Genomic DNA, 20,565 nt, shown 5'->3' on the forward strand with positions numbered 1-20,565 from the left:
CCCGGGGTCCAGCGCGCGCGTAGCTCACTTAGCTCCTTAGCCGACGGCAGGCCTGGAAGCCGGCCTCAGGTAGGCTGACTCCAGGGATCCTGGGGGAACCGTTCTCCCCTGCAGAAATCGGCGGCGCCAGCTGAACCCGGCGCGGGACAGCCACACCGCCGGCTGATAGACACCGCTCCCACCAATCAAGGGTGAGGTGGCTCGCCGNTGAGCAGGGGGCCGAGGATGACGCGTGGGACCGGGAGGGCCGAGGAGGCGCCGGAGCCCCTCTGCTCAGCCCTCCGGGAGCAGCCCCGGCGGCCGCCGCTCCGTTGGGACTGCCCGGGCCCTCGCCCCTCCGACCCCGGGGCACGGCCGCAGCCTGGCTGGGAGGCGGTTCAAGGTCCGAGACGCGCTGCCGCGTGGGGGATGGGTTCGGCGGCCTGGCCACGGCCCCTCCGGCGCGCCCCGACTCCAGTGGGCAGAAGGGGCCTTGCAGCTCGCAGGCGCTCCGGGCGCCGGGTGCGGCCCCTTCGGCTCCACGGCCGGCCGGCTCCCCTCCTGGCCGCCCGTAGTGAGCATGCCGCGTTTTAAAGAAGTTCACTACGTTTGCGTGGCACACGTAGGTCCACACACATTATAATTTCCAATCCTCAGGAGTCCTGGTGACAGGCGTTGCGAGAATCACCCCATTTTTCCGATGTAAGAACCCGGGCTTCAGGCATCTTGAGTGACTCGACAGGTCTCAGTACACAAGTGGTAGGGCCGGAGGTGGATCTCAAACCATTTTTATCGCCAAAAAAGCCTTTTCCCCCCTCCCCCTTTCCATCTTTGTTGAATTCCTCTGATGCATTTTTTTTTTTTAAAGATTATTTTTAAGTAGCCTCTACGCCCGTGAGGTTCGAACTCCTAACCCCGAGATCAATCGTTGCAGGCTCTAACGGCTGAGCCAGCCAGGCCCCCCCTGACGCATCTTAATTTATATTACTTCTGTGCTTGGAAACTTTCCCATGTGTCCATCCTCTTCAGAATAAAGTTCAAATTTGACATTGAGGTTTCCACGTGATTTGGCCCCTTGCCTACATTTCCAGCTTATTTCCCACTGTTTTCCCACACACACCCTCTGCCCCCCTCTCTTTTCTTGGCCTTGCATCTGTTTTCTGTAGATGGCCTTCACCTTCCTGTTCACTGTGTTGCCTTCCGCATGCTTTATTTCTTGCTGTCAGTCCTTGAAGACCTGTTGCGGGTCTCAGGTCAGCAAAGCAGGAGCAACTTGGATCTGAAAGCTTTCTTCTCTCTCCTCCATGTTATGCCTTTCATATGTTGTCCCTGTTTCCCACCATCACGGATTACTCATTTCTTTGTAAATGTTTTGTCTCTGTCTGGACTGCCAGCAACTTGAGATATGAGCCCAGACTGGTTAAGTTTTCTGGTCCTGCTCTTCCCATAAGCGGCCTCATGTGATCTCTAAAAATGGTTTGCTGTTCACTTGACCCAGAAAGCCCTACAAAAGCCATGCAGATCAAGAGGTTCAAATCTTTGTATTCATCAAGGGTACGCGTATCCCAAAAGCCACCAAATATCTGAAAGATGTCACTGTGTAGACATGTTGTGAGCCATTCTGTACGGTGGTGGGGTTGGTATGTGTGGGTGTGTCCAGCCCGAACAGTGGGCCTGGACACAGAGTCCGCGGCCCAAAAAGGGTGTGGATTTTTACTGCACCTGCTTCAAAATGCAGAGTAGTGCTGAACTTACGGCTTTAGCTGTAGATTCTCTGGTCATTGAGCACATCCAGATGACAAGAGCCCCCAGGATGCGGTGTAGAAACAGGGCTTTTGGTCGGTTCAGGGCACATGTGAGCTCTCCCTGCCGCACTGAGCTGATTCTCACTGAAAAAGGCCAGATTGTTCCTAAACCAGCAGAAGAGGTTGCAGGAGAAAAAGATGGCCCAGAAGAAACTGAAGAAACAAAAACTTATGGCCTGGGAGTAAATTCTGCATAAAATAAATGCAAAGAAAAGTTAAAAAAAAAAAAAAAAAGTTTTGTGGTCCCCGAAGTGTCCAGCACAGTAGCACCTATATAGGGGGTCACTTATCAGTGTGTGAGTGAGTGGGTCCTGTCAGCCTCTCCCAGCTGGTCTGTGAGCCCATTGGAGTCTTTATTGCCAGGCTCTGTGGGAGACTGCCAGGAATCTTCTTTCCAGAGAGGTGTTCCCCTCTTCAAGTAACATTGGGGCAGGTCAAATGCAAATGGCTGAAGTGAGCCTTCTGTAAAAGTAACCTCCATAACACACTCAGGGTGGCTGAGAAATGTCTAGGAATGTCTAAAATTTAGTCTGAGAATTTTTTCTCTGGGGTCAGGGATATCCCTGGTTAGAACACATCTAAAATGTCGCCAAGTCTGATAATTCATGTGTCAGTAAGGAACCATTTCACTTTGAGTAGACAGAGTAGTGTCCCCCTTCTCTCCCCCCCAAATATTAGGGACTTGGGGTCAAACAAGTTTGGGGAAACTGTACACTGTATCCCAATTTGGGGAGATCATGGAGCACATTAACTTATTACAGGGTACTGGAGGTCTGGCATTAGACCAGTCAACTGTTTAACAATATGTCCCTGATTTATACGCCCATAAAACGCTTTATGGGAACCCCACATACATTTTGCAGAAACCAAGGAGCATGCTTTTGGAAATGCTGTAACAGGATAGAAAGAGCAGGTCATGGTCTGGGTGTCTTCCTTGCTGTCCAAGGGGGAGGTCATTCTGAGCTTTCTTCCTTTGTCAACTGTATTCATTCCTGCCTTGGGGAGGAGTGGGGCGGGGGAATGCTTCAAGCACAAACTCCCCAGTTTCCTTGTTCCTTTCTTAGCTTATTTTTATTATAAACTGGCTTCACATGAAGTGTTCCCGGAGGAGGAAAATGTCCTGACCATGCCAAAGCAAGCATTCTCTTCTACTTGGTGATTATGTTCAGATCACATTTGGGTTTACTGACCCAGTGGTGTTTCTGAGCCTCTGAAGCTAGGGGCCAGTGATGAATTCGCCCTGGCAAGCCTGCTGCTGTCGTCTCTTGCCTCTGCTGTTTCTTGCATCCCCCCCACCCTTTTTTATCTCTCCCCACAGCTGCTTCTTCCATTCCCGGCCACAGCTCTACAGCTCTTTGGATTTAATGGAACCTGTCTCCCTTTGAGTCCTCTGCCCGTTATGTGCTTCGGGCTGGTTTGTTACTGATGTTCCTTTCCTCCGGTGTGTATGGTTTCTCTTCGTGGTAGAGCTCGCAGAGATTTTTGAGTAAACAGCCATACAACTGGGAAGGAATAAGCGATTGGTAAATTACAGGAGCAAGCTACCTTTCATTAAAGGATTTTTAAGCTTACTTGCAACTCCTTTTAAATGTTGAAGTTCTTTTACTCTGTCTTCCATAACCCAGCGAAGCCGTGTTTTCTTGGGGTACATTGTAGGTTAGTCAAAGACATTCTGTCTTTTGTGGGGCAGTCGGGCAATCCAAGATTGAGACCTTGTTTCCCCCATGCAGGGAAAATAATGAGGCACGTGCTTGTGTCCCCCAGGGTCCAGTGGCTCTGTCAGGCAGCGTTTGGGGCAGAGTGTCCTACCAACACAGCTGTTTTCAGATTTTTACGTTTATTTTTTATTAGGTCATCTCTCAAGGTTGTTGGTATCAGAGCTCTAAACAAAAGCTACATTATGAGACCCGTCGTTTTTCAACTCCTGTCTGACTAAAGCCTTTCATTGATCCAGGAAACATTTGTTAGGAGCTCACATCACGTAACAACCTTGTAAAGTCATGCGATGGATAGGGAAACTGAGGCTCCTGGGGGGTTCATAGCTAGGAAGCGGCGCAGCTGGCCTTTGAACCCAGATACGTTCGCTTGGTGGAAATATATTTTATCTGCAGTTTTTCCTTCTTCCACTTGCAGGTCAAGAAGTAAAATGAAGTACATTCTAGTTACTGGTGGCGTTATATCAGGAATTGGGAAAGGGATCATTGCCAGCAGCGTAGGCACCATACTGAAATCATGTGGCTTACATGTAACCTCGATTAAAATTGACCCATACATTAACATTGATGCGGGAACATTCTCTCCTTATGAGCATGGTAAGCACGATGCATTGCTTTCTCTTATTAAAATAATAATTGTGGAGTGTGTGGAAGAATATATCAGCCCTTGGAAATTGTTGGTACTTCGTATAACATGACCTGCATTTCCTGCCTTCCAAAAAGGTCTTTAGCGTTAGCAGAATTTGTTTTTCTCACCTGGTTGGAGAGGAAGCAGAAATCAAAATAGGCAATGTAGTGATTTAGAGGTTTCTGGAATAGAAACCACTCTCTGGGGGNGGGGGGGGGGGGGGGGAGAAGACATTTTTCCCTTTCCAGTTTTTATGCTGGGTTCTTATTGTGATGGTAAGAATGAACTTTTCTGGGCAAGACTTCTGGAATGACGTCCCAAGGAATGAATGTCAGACAAAGGAATGGGAAAAGCTTGGAGTTTCGCAACTTTGTTTGGGACTAAAGTGTAACCCAGAAGCTGGTTTTTGTCCTCGACAGGACCTTCATATCCAGCGTGAGCTTTGAGGGACACCATGCTTCTGCCCCATTGGCAGCCTTTTTCTGCACTTGTAGGCACTGTGGAGAGTGCTTTCTCTGTAGGTAGGCTGCCGGCACACTCCTGTAAAGTTCCCTGTCTCCAGGGCCCTCGAGGCTTCCTTCAGTGCTGTTTTATAACTTTCTGATTCAGACTGAGTTTGTGGGTAGGCTGGAAGTAAGCTATTGCCTTTTGGAGAATGGTTGGTGATTTTTTGTTTTTCTTTTGTGTCATATTTAGTTTTCTAGAAATAAATTTCTCTGCTGCATATCAAGGTAATGCAGACTTTGTTCTCTTTGAGTGCTTCCATTTTGAGACTCACGTTTGCCACGACACGGGCGTTCCTCACTTATCCTGACCGTTTCCACTGTTCACCGCAGGCGAGGTTTTTGTGCTGGATGATGGCGGGGAAGTAGACCTTGACCTGGGGAACTATGAGCGGTTCCTGGACATCCGCCTCACCAAGGACAATAATCTGACCACTGGAAAGATCTACCAGTACGTCATTAACAAGGAACGCAAAGGAGATTACTTGGGGAAAACTGTCCAAGGTAAAACTGGATTTGCCTGCAAGGTGTAAAACCCTTAAGCAGTTTGCTTTCCTTTTGTGAACAGAAATTTACTTTTGCCATTTCAGCCTGAAAGCGTCCGGGTGTTGTTACCGAACCATGCCTTGGGTGGAAAATTCAGAGTTGTATGGCTGTTTACTCAAAAGTAGTTTGAAGAAGCCCCTGCTGCTGTGTGAATGCCACTGAAGCTATCTGTCCGGCATGATTTGAGTCCAGAAAGCGGTTGTTCTTACGCAGTGATGGGTGTGAAGTGACGAAGGCAGCACGCTCAGGGCAGTCAGCTAGGCGGTGTATGTATGTGGTGCATGTGGGACTCACGTGTAAACAGTGGTAGGAAAAGAACACACGTCGTGTACGTTGGTGTGCAGGCCGGGCACCGGCGTGCCTGGGTCTGCGGGAGTCCGAGAGCGGCTTTCTGGGGCTCCTGCACTTTAACCGGCCAGCTTCATTTGTGTCTGCCTGCCGCCCTGGGGTTTTGCACAGCGTTCATTTGAGAAAATTGCCACTCTTAAAAGATGGGGTTGGAAAAGCACTGGTCTGCTGTGATGGCGAGAGTCCAGGTTGGGGGTGGTGCTGAAAAGTGGCTTTTCTCTGAGTTATGAGAGTGAACCTGCCCTTGGTTTTAGACTCGGCTGAACTGAACGCCTCTTCGCCCCTGCTTAGCCCATGGTCAGATCTTAGCCCTGCCACTTACCAGCTTTGTGGATCCAGGCAGATTACTTACCCTCTTTGAGATTTGGTTCCCTTTTCTGCCAAGTGGAAGGAAAAGCTACCTGGCCCTCCTGATTGTCAGGAGGGCGAAAAGAACCACATGACATGGTTTCTCTGAGTTCCTGACATGTAGAAAGGGGATCAGTTAGGAATTATGAGGATCTCGATCGATCGTACAGTTTGTTGTTCTAGGCCTCTGGCACTTTTATTCTTGTATGCACACTCGCTGCAGACACCCTGTCTGCGGCCCTGGGGCCATGGATGGACAAGACCAGTGAGGCCATCACCCCCATGGAGGCTACCACGAGGGAGACACAAAAACAAACAGATGAAACAAGATGGCTGATAAGAGCTGTGAAGGAAATAAATAGGACAGAGAATGTGCGGGGACAGCTAGTTTGGACAGAGAGGCCAGCGGAGGAGGGGCCTGAGGGCCGAGGCTACAGGGAGGCCAGGGACTGGAGGTGTCATGCCTGGTGACTGGCATGGGGGTGGGGGTGGATGGGTAGACCTGGGTCAGGTGGGCTGCAGCCAGGTTATGCAGGGTTTTTTGGGTCTTGGCCTGGAGTTTGGATTTTACCCTGAGCAGTGGGAAGCCATTGAAGAGTTTAAACCATGGGAGGCAGAGAGGGGGGCCAGCTCTGCCTTGCATATTTAAAAGATCCTTGTGTGCAGTAGATAATGAATATCCTTGTGCCTGAGGCACTGCCGCTTAAACACGAGCAAGTTAAACAGTAATCCCTGCCCCTCAGGAACTTGCCTCCTGAGCCCTCCAACCAGGGTGTTAAAGTGTAAGCACTAGCTGCTGACTTTATGGAGTGCTGGCACGCTGGGCCCACCACTTAGCATTTTACCGTCAGTGGCTCAGAGAATTTGCACAACTTTATGAAGTAGGAGCTGTCCTCTCCACTTAGCAGATCCGGGAAATGGAGCTTAAGGACAGTTAAGCCATTTGCCCAAGGATCCATACTTAATGAGCCGCGGAACTGAGGTTTGCATTGGACACTCTGGCCCCAGATGCTGTGCTCCTGACCGCCATCCTGTACTCTGTCTTATCTGTGGATCGTTTATCCGCTGGTAAATGGGAACATGATGGAACGGGGGCCTGGAAGGCACCCAGGTGCGAAGAGCCTGCCTTCAGCAGCAGGCGGTGCGGCGGCTGCGGGGTCTGTGGGATGGCGCTGTAGCCCCCGTGCCCTCTGCAGAGGGGCAAGGGCTCTGATGTGGGTTCAGGACATACTTTTGGCCTTACCCCCTTGTGCTTCCAGCCACAGCCTGGAAACCTAGCGAGGAGGCCACAGACCATGGGAGCTCAAAGATTTCTTAATGCCACTTAAGAGCGGTCTCAGAAATATGTTTGTGACCCCTTCACCACTCCAGGCAAAGATTGCGACTGTGTGTGGTCTAGTAAGTGTATCTCCCTCCACCAGTGTTGATAGAAAAGTGTAGATTACGTGTCTTTTCTCTTTTCCAGTTGTCCCTCACATCACAGATGCAATCCAGGAGTGGGTCATGAGACAGGCATTAATACCTGTGGATGAAGATGGCCTAGAACCTCAAGTGTGTGTTATTGAGGTAAGTAGGAGTCTTTTCTAACCTAATGTACACTTTCACCTCCTTAGTCATACAACAGTTATTTATGGCTAACCAAGTCGGTAAGATTTAGGTTTCATGGCTTCGTGACTGGTATGGATAAAATTTCTGGTCTATCTTTCCCCTGGTCTCTCTCTTGGCCAGATCTCTAACCTTGGGGAACGGAGAGCCTGTCCAGAAAAGTAATCGTTCAGCATAAAGAAATGTCAGTTACTGCTAAGTGACATCGGCTGGGCTCAGAGAGCCCTCATCATGCCGTTACTGATCACTGAGCTGAGATAATGGCGTGCAGTTGTCTGAAAATTGACCCATGAAAGGAAGGGTTAATACTTGACCTCTAACAGAACTTTGTTCTTGTAGCTCGGCGGAACGGTGGGAGATATAGAAAGCATGCCCTTTATTGAGGCCTTCCGTCAGTTCCAGTTCAAGGTCAAAAAAGAGAACTTTTGTAATATTCACGTCAGTCTAGTCCCTCAGGTAAGACATTCAGATTTTACTTTGTGGGGGTGCGAAGGAGAGAGAAGAAGGTGGTTTTCATTCCTCATCTATTTTAGATGCGTGAGGGTGCAGGGAATAAAGACCGTCTTTGTGAATTTAAAATTATCGTAATTAGACTTTTGGAAAAGCTCAGATGGAAAACATTTGGAAAATTAGTCAGGGAAGTTGTGGTTGAAGATGGTGGATTGAAAATGTCCCATTTGGGGACCCTGGGGGGCTCAGTGGGTTAAGTGTCCGGCTTCTGCTCAGGTCATGGTCTTGTGGTTTGTGGATTTGAGCCCAGTGTGGGGCTTTGCACTGATAGTGCGGAGCCTGCTTGGGATTCTCTCTCTCCCCCCGCCCTCTGCCCCTCCGCTGCTCACACTTTCAAAATAAATAAACTTTAAAAAAAAAAAAAGAAAGAAAATGTCCCATTTGTCTACTACGTGGTGAAACCCCACTACAACTAGAGTAAAGGGAACTTTAAAAAAATGTGTATATATTTTGAGAGAGAGTGCGTACATGCATGCACTTAAGCTGGGGAGAGGGAGAGAGAATTCTAAGCAGGCTCCACGCTGTCAGTGCGGAGCCCAGTGTGGGGCTCAGTCTCACAAACTGTGCGATCATGACCTGAGCTGAAATCAAGAGTCAGATGCTTAACTGTCGGAGCCACCCAGGCGCCCCGAGTGGGCACTATTTAAGTACTTAGACACTGGAGAGGTATCATGGGCTGGGCTGTAGGCACAGGACAGGTGCACGTACCATAGGGGGAAAGGGTTCCTCCTCTAATGGAAATCAGTAGAAAATGCCCCAGACTGCATATCCGGAAGTAGCAGAAAGCATACCAGAAGGATCATATAAGAGTGGAAGGTTGGCTGCCCCTGGGGCTTGAGGAAGGGGAGGGGCTCACCATCTTGTTCAGAACAGGCCTGTTAGAACCATTCGACTCGAAGATACATGCCCAAGGACTTTTGACAAAAATAAAAACTAAATTAGATAAATGATCAAGAAAAGAGTTTCCAACAAAAGTCATACTTAAAAATTCTCTATCGTAGAGAAATTAACTTTTTTTCCCCCTTTTGTGAAATAGCCAAGTTCAACAGGGGAGCAGAAGACTAAACCCACCCAGAATAGCGTCCGGGAACTTAGAGGGCTCGGGCTTTCTCCAGACCTGGTAAGATTGTGTGATTCCCCCGGTCTCAGCGTGATCTTGCATGCTTAATTAAAATCTCTCTCTCATGGGGAAAAGAAGCTAAAAACTGAGGGAGGCAGACCGTAAGAGACTCTTGAATACGGAGAACAAACTTGAGGGTTCCTGGAGGGGAGGTGGGTGGGGGACAGGCATTAAGGAGGGCGCTTGTTGGGATGAGCCCTGGGTGTGACATGTAAGTGATGAGTCACTGGGTTCTTCTCCTGAAACCAGTACCACACTATGTGTTAACTCATTTGGATGTAAATAAATTAAAACTTTTTTTAATGCCAAAAAAAATCTTCGTGTACCATATAACTTCACTTATATGGACTCTAAGAAACAAAACAAACAGAAAGCAGAAACAGCCCCGTAAATACAGAGAACAGACTGGTGGTTGCCAGAGGGAAGGGAGGTGGGGGGATGGGCAGAATGGATGCACGGGCTTCTGGTTACGGAATGAGTAAGTCCTGGGGATGAGAGGCATAGCCTAGGGAATACGGCCAGTGCCGGTGGAATGGCATCCTGCGGTGGTGACCAAGCTAGCAGCGTTTGGGGGGAGCGTAGCTCAGGGTATAGAGTTGAATCATTATGTTGTTTCTCTGGAGCCAATGTAACATTGTGTGTCAACTGTACTTCACTTTAAGAAAAAGTTAGAAAATTTCTGCTGCACGGCAGATAAGACCTTTTTTCCCTTGGCATGCTTTTCGTTAACGGAGAACTGGGGTTAGTGCTTGGAAGTGGGGTGTCTTGCAAAGATTTCCTCACAGACATGCGTGAGGTCATGCCTTGTTTCTCCTCTCTGCCTGCCATTTGATGTCCCTTCCCTCCTGCCCGAGACATTAACTGAGGAAAACCCCAGTTGGTGCCTGTAGTTCGTCGTCTATGTGTTCATGTGTACCCCCACCCTCTTGTGTTGCTCCGGAGTGGGATTTAGGAATGTCAGCTTTGAAAACGGGCCATATTTTCATAGCTGGTGTGCAGTGTGCCGGAGTTAACGTTTTCATCCAGCTGAAGAAGCTGGTGTCTGCTTTAATTTGAGTCAGGAGAAAAACCCAACTTTGTGATCCCTTCCTTCTGTCCAAACGGCTTACTTTCTTTCCTGCTAGGTTGTGTGCAGGTGCTCAAATCCTCTGGACACGTCAGTGAAAGAGAAAATATCAATGTTCTGCCACGTTGAACCCGAACAAGTAAGTAGAAATGCCATCTTCACGTTAATCAGGCTGTTTCTAGTTGCCCTGAAGTCTCTTCACCTCTTTCCTGAGGCTTGTTGCCCTTTCCCAGTTTGAGACCGTGGACTGTTCTCTAGAACTGATTCCTGTTGGCATTACCTTCTCTCTTGTGGCTTTCTGAACACACTTGCCCTCTCCCGCCACTTCCCCCAGCCCCGTGCACCCTGCTCCGGCCATGCTGAGTGGGTGTCACCCTCCCCGTCGGCCTGGCTTTGTCTTGTTCGTTTTCATCCTTCAGGGCCCAGCTAGGACACAGTACTGTCCGACAAGCTTTACCACCTCACCCCCAAACCTCATGGTAGGTCTTTCTTGGGTGACCTGTGTGTCTCACAGGTGCTGGTGGTGAACCTGTCCTACTGCCCCTCTGTGCGTGTGCGTGTGTGTGTGTGTGTGTGTGTCCATCTGTGTTTGTCTCTACTCATAGACTTTGAGTTTCTTGAAGGTAGGGACCACCTCATTTAACTTTACACTCCTGGTGCCTGAGGTGGTGAAGGCTCCAAGCCTATTTTATTTTATTATATTTTACTTATTTTGTGTCATTTATTTTAATTTAAATTTATTTATTTTGAGAGAGAGACAGTGTGAGTAGGGGAGGAGCAGAGAGAGAGAGAGAGAGAGAGAGAGAGTGAGAATCCCAAATAGGCTCTGCACCATCAACGCAGGCTCGAACGGGGCTCCAACTCCTAAAATTGTGAGATCGTGACCTGAGCCGAAACCGAGAGGCCGGCACTTAACCGACTGAGCCACCTGTGTGCCCCTAAACCCTATTTTAGACATTTTCATTACCTGTGCTAACAGGAAAATTCAAAATTTTGGGGACCNGGCCAGGTTTGGCTGAAGGAGGGGAGAAGGGGAGTTGAGGCCAAGGAGTTTGTGACTTGGTTGTGGGTGGTTTGCTTTGCTGCTGGGTTACTGAGGGTCAGGAGTTGGAGCAGGAGAGCCTGGGTGGCCTGGAGGGGAGAGAGTGGAGGCAGAGTTGAAATAAGAGCCATCCATGTACAAGATGACGAGGAGTATGGAAGTGAGGGTAAGAAAGTCACTGGCCTGGCATTGAAGTGAGCAGAGCAGGGCAGCCTCTGACCTCCCTGCCTCCGTGGGCGCTCAGGCGTCAGGGCATGAGCATGGCCTGGGGCCTGAGAGCAGTGTTCCTAGCTAGGAGCTTTGTCACAGGGATCTGCTTCACCCTAAACACCAGATCTTCCTCCACTTAATGCGGGGCTAAATCCTGGTAAACCTGTTGTAAGTTGAAAACATCGTAAGTCGAAGATGCATTAACACACCTAACCTACCTTCAGTGTGCTCAGGAAACTTACTTTAGCTTGGGGGTGGGCAAAACCGTCTCACACAAAGCTGATTTTACACCAAAGTATTGAGTGTCCGTGTAGTTTACTGAACACCGTACTGAGAGTAGGGAACAGCGTGGGTGTATGGGCACAGAATGGCTGTAAGTGAATCGGTCGTTCCCACTGGTGATCGTGGGGCTGCCTGGGGACCGTGGCTTGCTGCCACTGCTTGGCACCACAGGAGAGGAGGTACCATGAGAGAGAGGATAGGGCCTATTGATTGCTGACCTGGGGAAGCGTCACCGTGCAGAGTACCCTTCCTGCCAGCTGTGTGGTTTTGTCACACCATCCGGAGGCAAAATACAGTAAGTTGAACCATAAGCAAAATACGGAAAGTTGAACCATTGTAAGTCGGAGGAGACTGTCTGTCTCTGGAGCACCTGAATAAGGTCGTTGTTACGGGCAACACTTTTATCGTGCACTTCAATTATTTGAGATATTTCTGTCCTAGCAAGTGAGGGTAATTCAATTCCGTGGTAGACTAGGTTATTCAAATTATTCACTATTAAAAATGTGACAGGTGTCTCCAGATTTAAATTTGAATTTCACATCTTTTGCCTAGTTTTTAATTGAGTTGCTTATCTTCTAGGAGTTCTCTACATATTCTGAATAAAAGTCTTTTATTAGATACACGGTTTGCACATTTTCCTCCAAGTCTCTTATTTGTTTAATGGTGTCTTGGAGCACAAAAGCTTTTACATGATGATGAACTCCAGTTTATCCATTTTTTTTCTTTATAGATTATGCTTTTGGTATCCTACCCAAGAACTCCATTTAACGAATGCCACAAAGGTTTCCTTCTGTGTTGCATTCTAAAAGTTTTATCATTTTAGGTCTTCTGTTTAGGTGTAGGATCCACTGTGAGTTAACTTTTATGTATAGCAACTTTCCAGGAAAAGTTGAGATTAGTCTTTTTGCCTGTGGATAGCCAGGTTCAGCTCCATTTGTTGGAAGGGCTGTCCTTCTGTCATAATCCATAATTTTGTATATAAAGATGCTTTTTTTATTTTTTATTTTTTATTATTTTTTAAATTTATTTCTAGGAGAGAGAGAGAGACCGTGTGAGCAGGGGAGGGTCAGAGAGACAGGGAGTCACAGACTGAAACAGGCTCCAGGCTCCGAGCTGGCTGTCAGCACAGAGCCCAACGCGGGGCTCGAACTCAACGAACCGCGAGATCATGACCTAAGTGAAAGTCGGACGCTTAACCGACTAAGCCACCCAGGCGCCCCTATATAAAGATGCTTTTTGAGGATTTAATTATCTTCATAAGATTTTTTTTCTAGATTTAATTATAGGTATTCGTAGTTTTTGTAACTACATGAATGGCATATTTTTAAAACTTAGACTTCCTGACTAGATGTGACCCATGTATAGGAACCTTGCAGGCTTCTGTCCGTGGATCTCAAGCCTTACTGAAATCCTGTTAGTTCTGATTCTTTACCTGTGAATTCTCACAGTTTTTATGGATAAGCAATAGAGTATATGCAGTTCTTGATAGTTTCTTATTTTCCAGCTCATATGTATGTTTTTTTCTTTAACAACTTTTTTTAAAAATGTTTATTTACTTTTGAGAGAGAGAGAGAGAGAAGGTGAGGGGCAGAGAGAGGGAGACAAAGAATCCAAAGCAGGCTCCAGGCTCTGAGCTGTCAGCACAGAGCCCAACACAGGGCTCGAACTCATGAACCATGAGATCATGACCTGAGCCGAAGTTGGATGCTTAATTGACTGAGCCACCCGGGCACCCCCTCCCCTTTTTTTTGTTATTTAATTGTAATAGTTAATATCTCTAGCACATTATTGAGTAGAAGTAGTCATAGTGGCCACTTTTGCCTTCTTTCAGACTTTAAAAAAAAATTGTTTTTTAAATGTTTTATTTATTCCTGAGAGAGAGAGAGAGAGAGGCAGCATGAGCAGGGGAGGGTCAGAGAGAGAGGGAGACACAGAATCTGAAGCAGGCTCCAGGCTCTGAGCTGTCAGCACAGAGCCCAACACAGGGCTCGAACTCATGAACCATGAGATCATGACCTGAGCCAAAGTCAGACACTAAACTGACTAACCCACCCAGGCGCCCCTTCTTTCAAACTTTTTTTTTGTTTTTTTTTTTTTTTAGTTTATTGTCAAATTAGTTTCCACATAACACTCAGTGCTCATCCCCACAAGTGTCCTCCTCCATGCCCATCCCCCCTCCCCCCCTTCTTTCAAACTTTAAATATTAAGCATTAATATTAAATATTGAACCAAATGATGTTTGCTGTGGTGTTTTTTTCTTTTCCACGTTTTCCCTCTTACTCTTAATATACCAAGAAATTTTATCATGGATCGGTTTTGAATTTTTATTAGTTCTGCATCCACTAAGGCGATTTTTGTTTTCCTTCTTTAACCTGTTCGTGTAGTAAATCCCCCTGTTAAATATCCTAACACAGCAGTTCTCAGACTCAGCCTGGAAGAGTACTCTGTGTGCCTCCCAACCCCAGAGATTCAAGTTTCAGTGGTGTGTGGTGCATTTTGGGTTTGTGGATTTTTAAAAACTCTCCCATGTGATTCCAATGCACAGCCAAGTTTGAGAGCCATTGTTCTTGGGACAAATCCTACTGGGACATGAATTTTGTTTTTTAAGCTACGTTTGTGTTTGATTTGTGATTTTTTTTTTTTTTAAAGGATTTTTGCATCCATGTCCATAAGAAATATGTCACTAGTTTTTTACTCTCTTCTTGAGTCGGTTTGGGTAATTTATACCGTTCCTAGAAAATCACCCTTTTTGCCACTTTCAGATTTGGAAGTTATTTTCTGAAGGTGATAAAGCCAGTAGGAGGCAGCCAGCCCAGTTCGTGTTGTCTTGTTTTTATTAAATGACCTTTGGTCGTTTTTCTGCAGGTGATCTGTGTGCACGACGTCTCCTCCATCTACCGAGTCCCCTTGTTATTAGAGGAGCAGGGGGTCGTGGATTATTTTCTCCGGAGACTTGACCTTCCGATTGAGAGGCAGCCACGGAAAATGCTGATGAAGTGGAAGGAGATGGCAGACAGGTTTGTGCCTTGATACAGAGCTGGGGGCTGGAGCGTCCGTTCTCTGTCGCGTCGGGTCTCCGGGAACTCCCCTGTGCCGGTGGCTCCCGTTAGAAAAGGTCTTCGTGGGGAGAGGTGTCGGGACAGGCTCAGGCATGAGGGAGTCCCTGGGAGAGCTGAGTTCAGGTCACAGCCCTGTCGCCTAGTGTCCCCTCGACCAGAAATGCAGTGCGAACAGGTGTCTGGCCCCATGTGAGGCCCACACGGGTGGTCGACCCGGCCCGCAGTGCCCCTGGGCGCCTCCTGACCCCCCTGCGCTGTGTTTGGGAATGTGCTGCTCGCCACCCACCAGAGCAGGATGAGCGGGGTGTCTAGTCTGGTGTGTCGCTACTGCTGCACCTGTACCTCTCAAGAATTCAGCAACGTGCTCCCGTCACGTCAGCGGTCTTCCCTCAGCGCCTCAGAGCATTGAGGGGGCCCATTGTGGCCGCGGGATCAGCCCAACGGTGTTAATGCTCATTCCGTTGCTTTGTGATACTTACTTTCATTTTGACATTTTCCCTTTCAGTCTTTGTCCATTTACACGTGTATCCGTATGTAGCTACAGAAATGGCACACAGCTCTGTGATATTTTTTTCACACGGTACTATAAACTTTAAAAAAAATGTCTATGTATTTATTTTGAGAGAGGGAGAGAGAATGCCAAGTAGGCTGCAAGCTCAGCACAGAGCCTGGCATGGGGTCTGATCCCCCAAACCGCGAGATCATGACCTGCACTGAAAGCAAGAGTCAAACGTTTAACCATCTGAGCCACCCAGGCGCCACACATACTTTTTGACCTGTTACTAATTACACTTTATGATGAAAATTTTTAATGAATGTAGACTGCTTTATGAGTAGTCTGTAAGTTGTTTGACTATTTCCTTCATCACATTAATCTTATGAATTGTCTCTTCATGTCTGTTAATTTTTCTTGCTCCTTGGGATTTTAATTCTGGTTTTGTTTTTTAAATATCTTATTTCTCTCTCTCTCTCTTTCTCTCTCTCTCTCTCTCTCTCTCTCTCTATGAGGGAGGGAGAGGGAGAAAATCCCAAGCAGGCTCCACACTGTCAGCATGGAGCTTGATGCGGGGCTCAATCTCACAAACCATGGGGTCATGACCTGGGCTAAAACCAAGAATAGAACACTTAGCTGTCTGAGCGACCCAGGCGCCCCTAAAATCCTACTTTCTTTACAAAGCCTGCCACATGGATTTCAGAGGAGCTCCCTCTCTACTGTTCTGTAAATAGAAATCAGACAGGGGCGCCGGGGTGGCTCGGTCGGTTGAGCATCTGACTTTGGCTCAGTTCATGATCTCGCAGTTCACGAGTTTGAGCCCTGCATTGGGCTCTGATAGTTCAGAGCCTAGAGCCTGTTTCAGATTCAGTCTCTCTCTCTCTCTCTCTCTCTCTCTCTCTCTCTCTCTCTCTCTGCCTCTCCCCTGTTCATACACTCTCTCTCTCTCAAAAATAAATAAAACATTTAAAAAATTATTTTAAAAAAAAGACTCAGATAATACCTGCTCCCATTATATTCTTCCCAGAGATGTTTTTCTCCTTTTTAGAAAGCAGTTTGATCTCATGATGGTGTGTACATTCTAAATAATTTGGTGTTTCTTGGCTTTTGGTAGATATGATCGCTTGCTGGAGACCTGCTCTATCGCCCTTGTGGGCAAATACACCAAGTTCTCAGACTCGTATGCATCTGTCATTAAAGCTCTGGAGCATTCTGCACTGGCCATCAACCACAAGTTGGAAATCAAGGTAAGGAGGGGTGGTGCATGTTCAGTGGAGGCATGAACGGGGAGGCCTTCCGTGTTCTCATAGATGCTGCACGCATATCTGCTTTATATTGTTGGGACTCAGAATTTCTTGTAGGAAGAGAAAGGATTCGTGGTTGGCTCCTGGCTTTCAGAGAACAGTAGAACAGTCTCAGGAGGTGATGAAGGGGAGAGATGATCCGAGTAGTAGTTGAGAAAGTGAGTGGTTGCATTTGAATTGTCAGGTGACCAAGTAAAATTGCCCGACGGGCATGGGGGAGCCCTGAGCCCCGGGCACGCTACATAATTGCTCTGCCACTTACCTGCGCAGGGGGATTGCTAAGCCCCGCCTCCAGGAGCTGGGAGCCGGCTCTGAAATATGCGTCCAGTTGCCGGGCCACCGCCTGAAGTATGGGCGGCAACCAGGGAAGGGTGCTTCTTGTGTTTTGCTCCCTGACTTGATGGGTGGGAGCTGAGCGGAGGGAGTGTCAGGGCACAGCCCCTGCTCGTCTTCTGGGGACAGTTGGACCCTCGAGGTTCTGGACTCTGATCCCAGCTGTCCTCGCCGCTGGCCTGGGGGTTGGCCTTCTACTTCTCCGGGTGTTTCTCAGCATCATAACTCAGTTGGCTTTGCGCTTGTGAGCGGGTTGCTGTGGAATGGTCTGCTGTATATGATTTAAGACTTAGGGAATCTCATTACACTTCCCTGGCTTCCTTCTGCTGCTTCTTCAGCTCATCCCTCTGTTGTATCCACTTGGATGTAGTCTGTGCCTGTCGTTAGAGGGGGGCTGAGAGGTGAATGAGTCTGCGAGGTTTCTAAGTTGTGAAGGGAGCACACAGAGGAGGCGGTGAAGCTGTCTGGGTAGACGTGTGAGGAGGGCAGGCTTCCTCCAGGAGGGACCCTGGGAGGCTCCGGGAAGATGGGTAAGGCAGAAGGGCAGGGCATCCGGACAGAAGGAAGAGAATGTCCAAGGGCTCGGAGATGGAGAGGAGTTGGGAACTCCGTGGACGGACAAGTGTGACCCGGAGGATATTGGGAGACAGGCCTGTGAGGTCATGAATCCTGTCAGCTGGGCCACAGCTGGGTCTCACCCTGAGGTTCAGGGAAGTCTTTTGCAGGGTATTAGGAAGGAAGGAGGAGGAAAAAGATAAATGACATAATAAGTGGGCAAAAGGCTTATAGGGACACTTGCACAAAAGATGCACCTGATGCCTGTGAAAAAGTGGTCGTGGTCAACACCTTTAGTGCAAATGAAAATTAATGCCAGTGAAATCCCTGTGAGATACTAACACACACCCACCGGAGGGGCCACCGGTGTTGGTGAGGATGTGGAGCTCTCATGCCTTGCTGGTGGGAATGTGAAATGCCCCAACCAGTCTAGAACAGCCTGGTAGTTTCATATAAAGGTAGACGTACGCTTGATGACCCCTCACTTCCACTCCCAGTATTTACTCAAGAGAAATGAAAACACATGTACACACACACACACACACACACACACACACACACACTTATACAAAAGGACTTTTTTTTTTTAATGTTTCATTTATTTCTAGGAGAGAGAGAGACAGCATGAGCAGGGGAGGGTCAGAGAGAGAGGGAGTGACAGACTCTGAAACAGGCTCCAGGCTCTGAGCTAGCAGTCAGCACAGAGCCCGACGCGGGGCTCGAACCCACGAACCGCGAGATCATGACCTGAGCGAAAGTTGGACGCTTAACTGACTAAGCTACCCGGGCGCCCCCAAAAGGACTATTATTTTAATGGCCCACATCTAGAACCAGCCCTCACTGTCCGGAATGAGGCAGTGTATACCCTGAGGGATATTCCTTCAGTGGGAAACTGCCCAGGGATGAGTCTCAAAAACATCCTGAGCCAAAGAAGCTGGACATGAAGGCTGTATGGTGTACGTTTTCATTTCTGTGAAGTTCTAGAAGAGGCATCTTTGGTGACAGAAAGCAGAGCCAGGGGCCGTAGGGGAGGACATGGGGAGGAAATGGCTTGCAGGGGAACAGAGGGGATTTTCCGGGAGGGCAGTGGTTGTCTTCGCTGTTGATTTTGGCGACGGTCACACCTTCTTGTGTGTGTCTGACAGAACTCACCAGAGTATACACCTTAAAATGCCTGGATCTTATTGTGTGTCCGTTACACCTCAGTAAAGGTGGACAAAATGGAAGGTCGCTGGGGCGGAATGAGCTGGGGGACATGCGTCCTGGGCAGAGAGGACACGGCCAAAATGCTCCAGGGGACTGAGCACGGGGCCAGGGGAGGCGAATGATCTTTAAACGTTTGTCTTTAACCACATAAGAAAGATTTTACAGTTTATTTGAAAGTGGTTACTGAGCTTAAATAGATGAAGATCATTGTTTTAAAATTTTAATTTGAAAGTTAAGGAAGCCAGGACAGTGATATTGTTATTTGGGAATTGGGGGAGAATTCTTTGGGTTAGAGGTCACGGCTCCGGAGTCACGGCCCACTTCTTGTGTCCCCCGTGCACACACCCCCAGTACATAGATTCTACGGACTTGGAGCCCAGCACCCTGCAGGAGGAGCCCGTCCGCTATCACGAGGCCTGGCAGAAGCTCTGCAGCGCCCAGTGAGTAGTGCCCCTGCCGGGTGTGGGGGGCTCGGGGGTGCTGTCCGTGAGCAGAGTGCTGGGCTTTCACGTGCTCGTAGGAGGTGACCTCCTTCTTAAATGGCTCTTAGTCACTGGAAAGCTGCAGTCTGGATGATTTAAGCCTTACGGAAATACGGCTTCTCAGTATGGCTGAATCTGAAGAAAACATGACATTTACCGTATGCCTCTACTGTATGAGGCTTATTTAAAGGTTTTCACCTGTTGGAGAGGGCACCTGGGGGCGCTCAGTCGGTTAAGCGTCCGGCTTCAGCTCGGGTCATGATTTTGTGGTTTGTGAGTTCAGTCCCCGTGTTGGGCTCTGTGCTGATGGCCCAGAGCCTGGCACCTGCTTTGGATTCTGTGTGTCTCTCTCTCTCTCTCTCTCTCTCTCTCTCTGCCCCTCCCCTGCTCACGCTCTGTCCCCCAAAATAAATAAACATTAAAAAAAATTTAAAGATTTTCATCGGGAACTTTTGATCAGAGGATGCTTAGTAGAATCTAATAGCTGGTTTTTGGCAGCTATTATTCATAATGGTGGAAAATCAGCACGAGATTCTAGGTCACTGGACCGATCGGATGTTATGGGGCCCTAGAGCTGTGATCGAGACCTGGAGCTCAGTTGGCCCTCTGAGAGGATGAAGAAGGCGCCTTTCCCTTTTAAGGGAGCACTTTAAGCCCAGAAGTAAAAAGCTGCATTTATAGTAAGCTGTATTAAATATTAGGAAAGAATCCACATGTGCCATCTTGCTTTTACCTGTAAATGTTTCGTGTGCACCTTTTTCTTTTCTTTTTTTAATGCTTATTTTTGAGAGAGAACGCGAGTGAGGGAGGGTCAGAGAAAGAGGGAGACACAGAATCCGAAGCAGGCTTCAGGCTTTGAGCTAGCTGTCAGCAGAGCCTGACGTGGGGCTCGAACCCACGAACCGTGAGTTCATGACCTGACCCCAAGTCGGACGCTCAAATGACTGAGCCACCCAGGCGCCCCTTTATGTGCATCTTCTAAGTTCATAGTGTTTGGTGTTTACGTACAGCTCCCTGGCAGTCTTGAAGTCACTGTATAGCCCCAGTGGCAAAGCCCTCAGGGTGACTTCGTGGCATCTGTGTCTCAGGAGTGGCGCCTTGGGCGCTTAGCCTGAGCCGGGCTGGTGGGCAGGGCCGACTGCCTTGTGCTGTGCTCTCTCGTACAGTGGAGTGCTGGTTCCAGGGGGGTTCGGCGTTCGGGGGACTGAAGGAAAGATGCAGGCCATCGCCTGGGCTCGGAAGCAGAAGAAGCCTTTTTTGGGTAAGGAGCGGGGAGGATGAGGAGAAGGTGCCACGCGGGAGCCCGCAGCGAGCACGGGGCGGGCACCGGAAGCGGGCACGGACACCCTCATTCTAGATGGCAGCTCAGGTGGAAGCCGTTTTTCGTCCCGGTCAGGGAGAAAGTCAGACGCTTCTTAAGCGTGAA

General features: G+C 48.4%; 1 protein-coding gene across 4 annotated transcripts in view; it reads left to right on the forward strand.

The window, feature by feature from the left end:
• Positions 1–20,565, forward strand: part of CTPS1 (CTP synthase 1) — a 29,360-nt gene continuing 8,795 nt past the window's right edge. For 2 of the 4 annotated variants that reach the window (XM_077751985.1, XM_077751987.1), the window contains exons 1-11: positions 7–191; positions 3,918–4,096; positions 4,964–5,134; positions 7,338–7,438; positions 7,817–7,933; positions 9,024–9,107; positions 10,232–10,312; positions 14,573–14,724; positions 16,374–16,506; positions 19,009–19,097; positions 20,306–20,400. In XM_077751985.1, coding sequence (XP_077608111.1) covers positions 3,931–4,096; positions 4,964–5,134; positions 7,338–7,438; positions 7,817–7,933; positions 9,024–9,107; positions 10,232–10,312; positions 14,573–14,724; positions 16,374–16,506; positions 19,009–19,097; positions 20,306–20,400 — 1,189 coding nt within the window. In that variant the 5' untranslated portion in view covers positions 7–191; positions 3,918–3,930. Of the gene's footprint in view, positions 192–3,917; positions 4,097–4,963; positions 5,135–5,235; positions 5,443–7,337; positions 7,439–7,816; positions 7,934–9,023; positions 9,108–10,231; positions 10,313–14,572; positions 14,725–16,373; positions 16,507–19,008; positions 19,098–20,305; positions 20,401–20,565 lie in introns of those variants that run through there. The other 2 variants (XM_077751986.1, XM_077751988.1) reach the window with 2 other exon arrangements.

This window comes from Crocuta crocuta, unplaced genomic scaffold (genome assembly GCF_008692635.1).
Source record: "Crocuta crocuta isolate KB4526 unplaced genomic scaffold, BGI_CrCroc_1.0 scaffold367, whole genome shotgun sequence".
NCBI classification, from domain to species: Eukaryota; Metazoa; Chordata; class Mammalia; order Carnivora; family Hyaenidae; genus Crocuta; species Crocuta crocuta.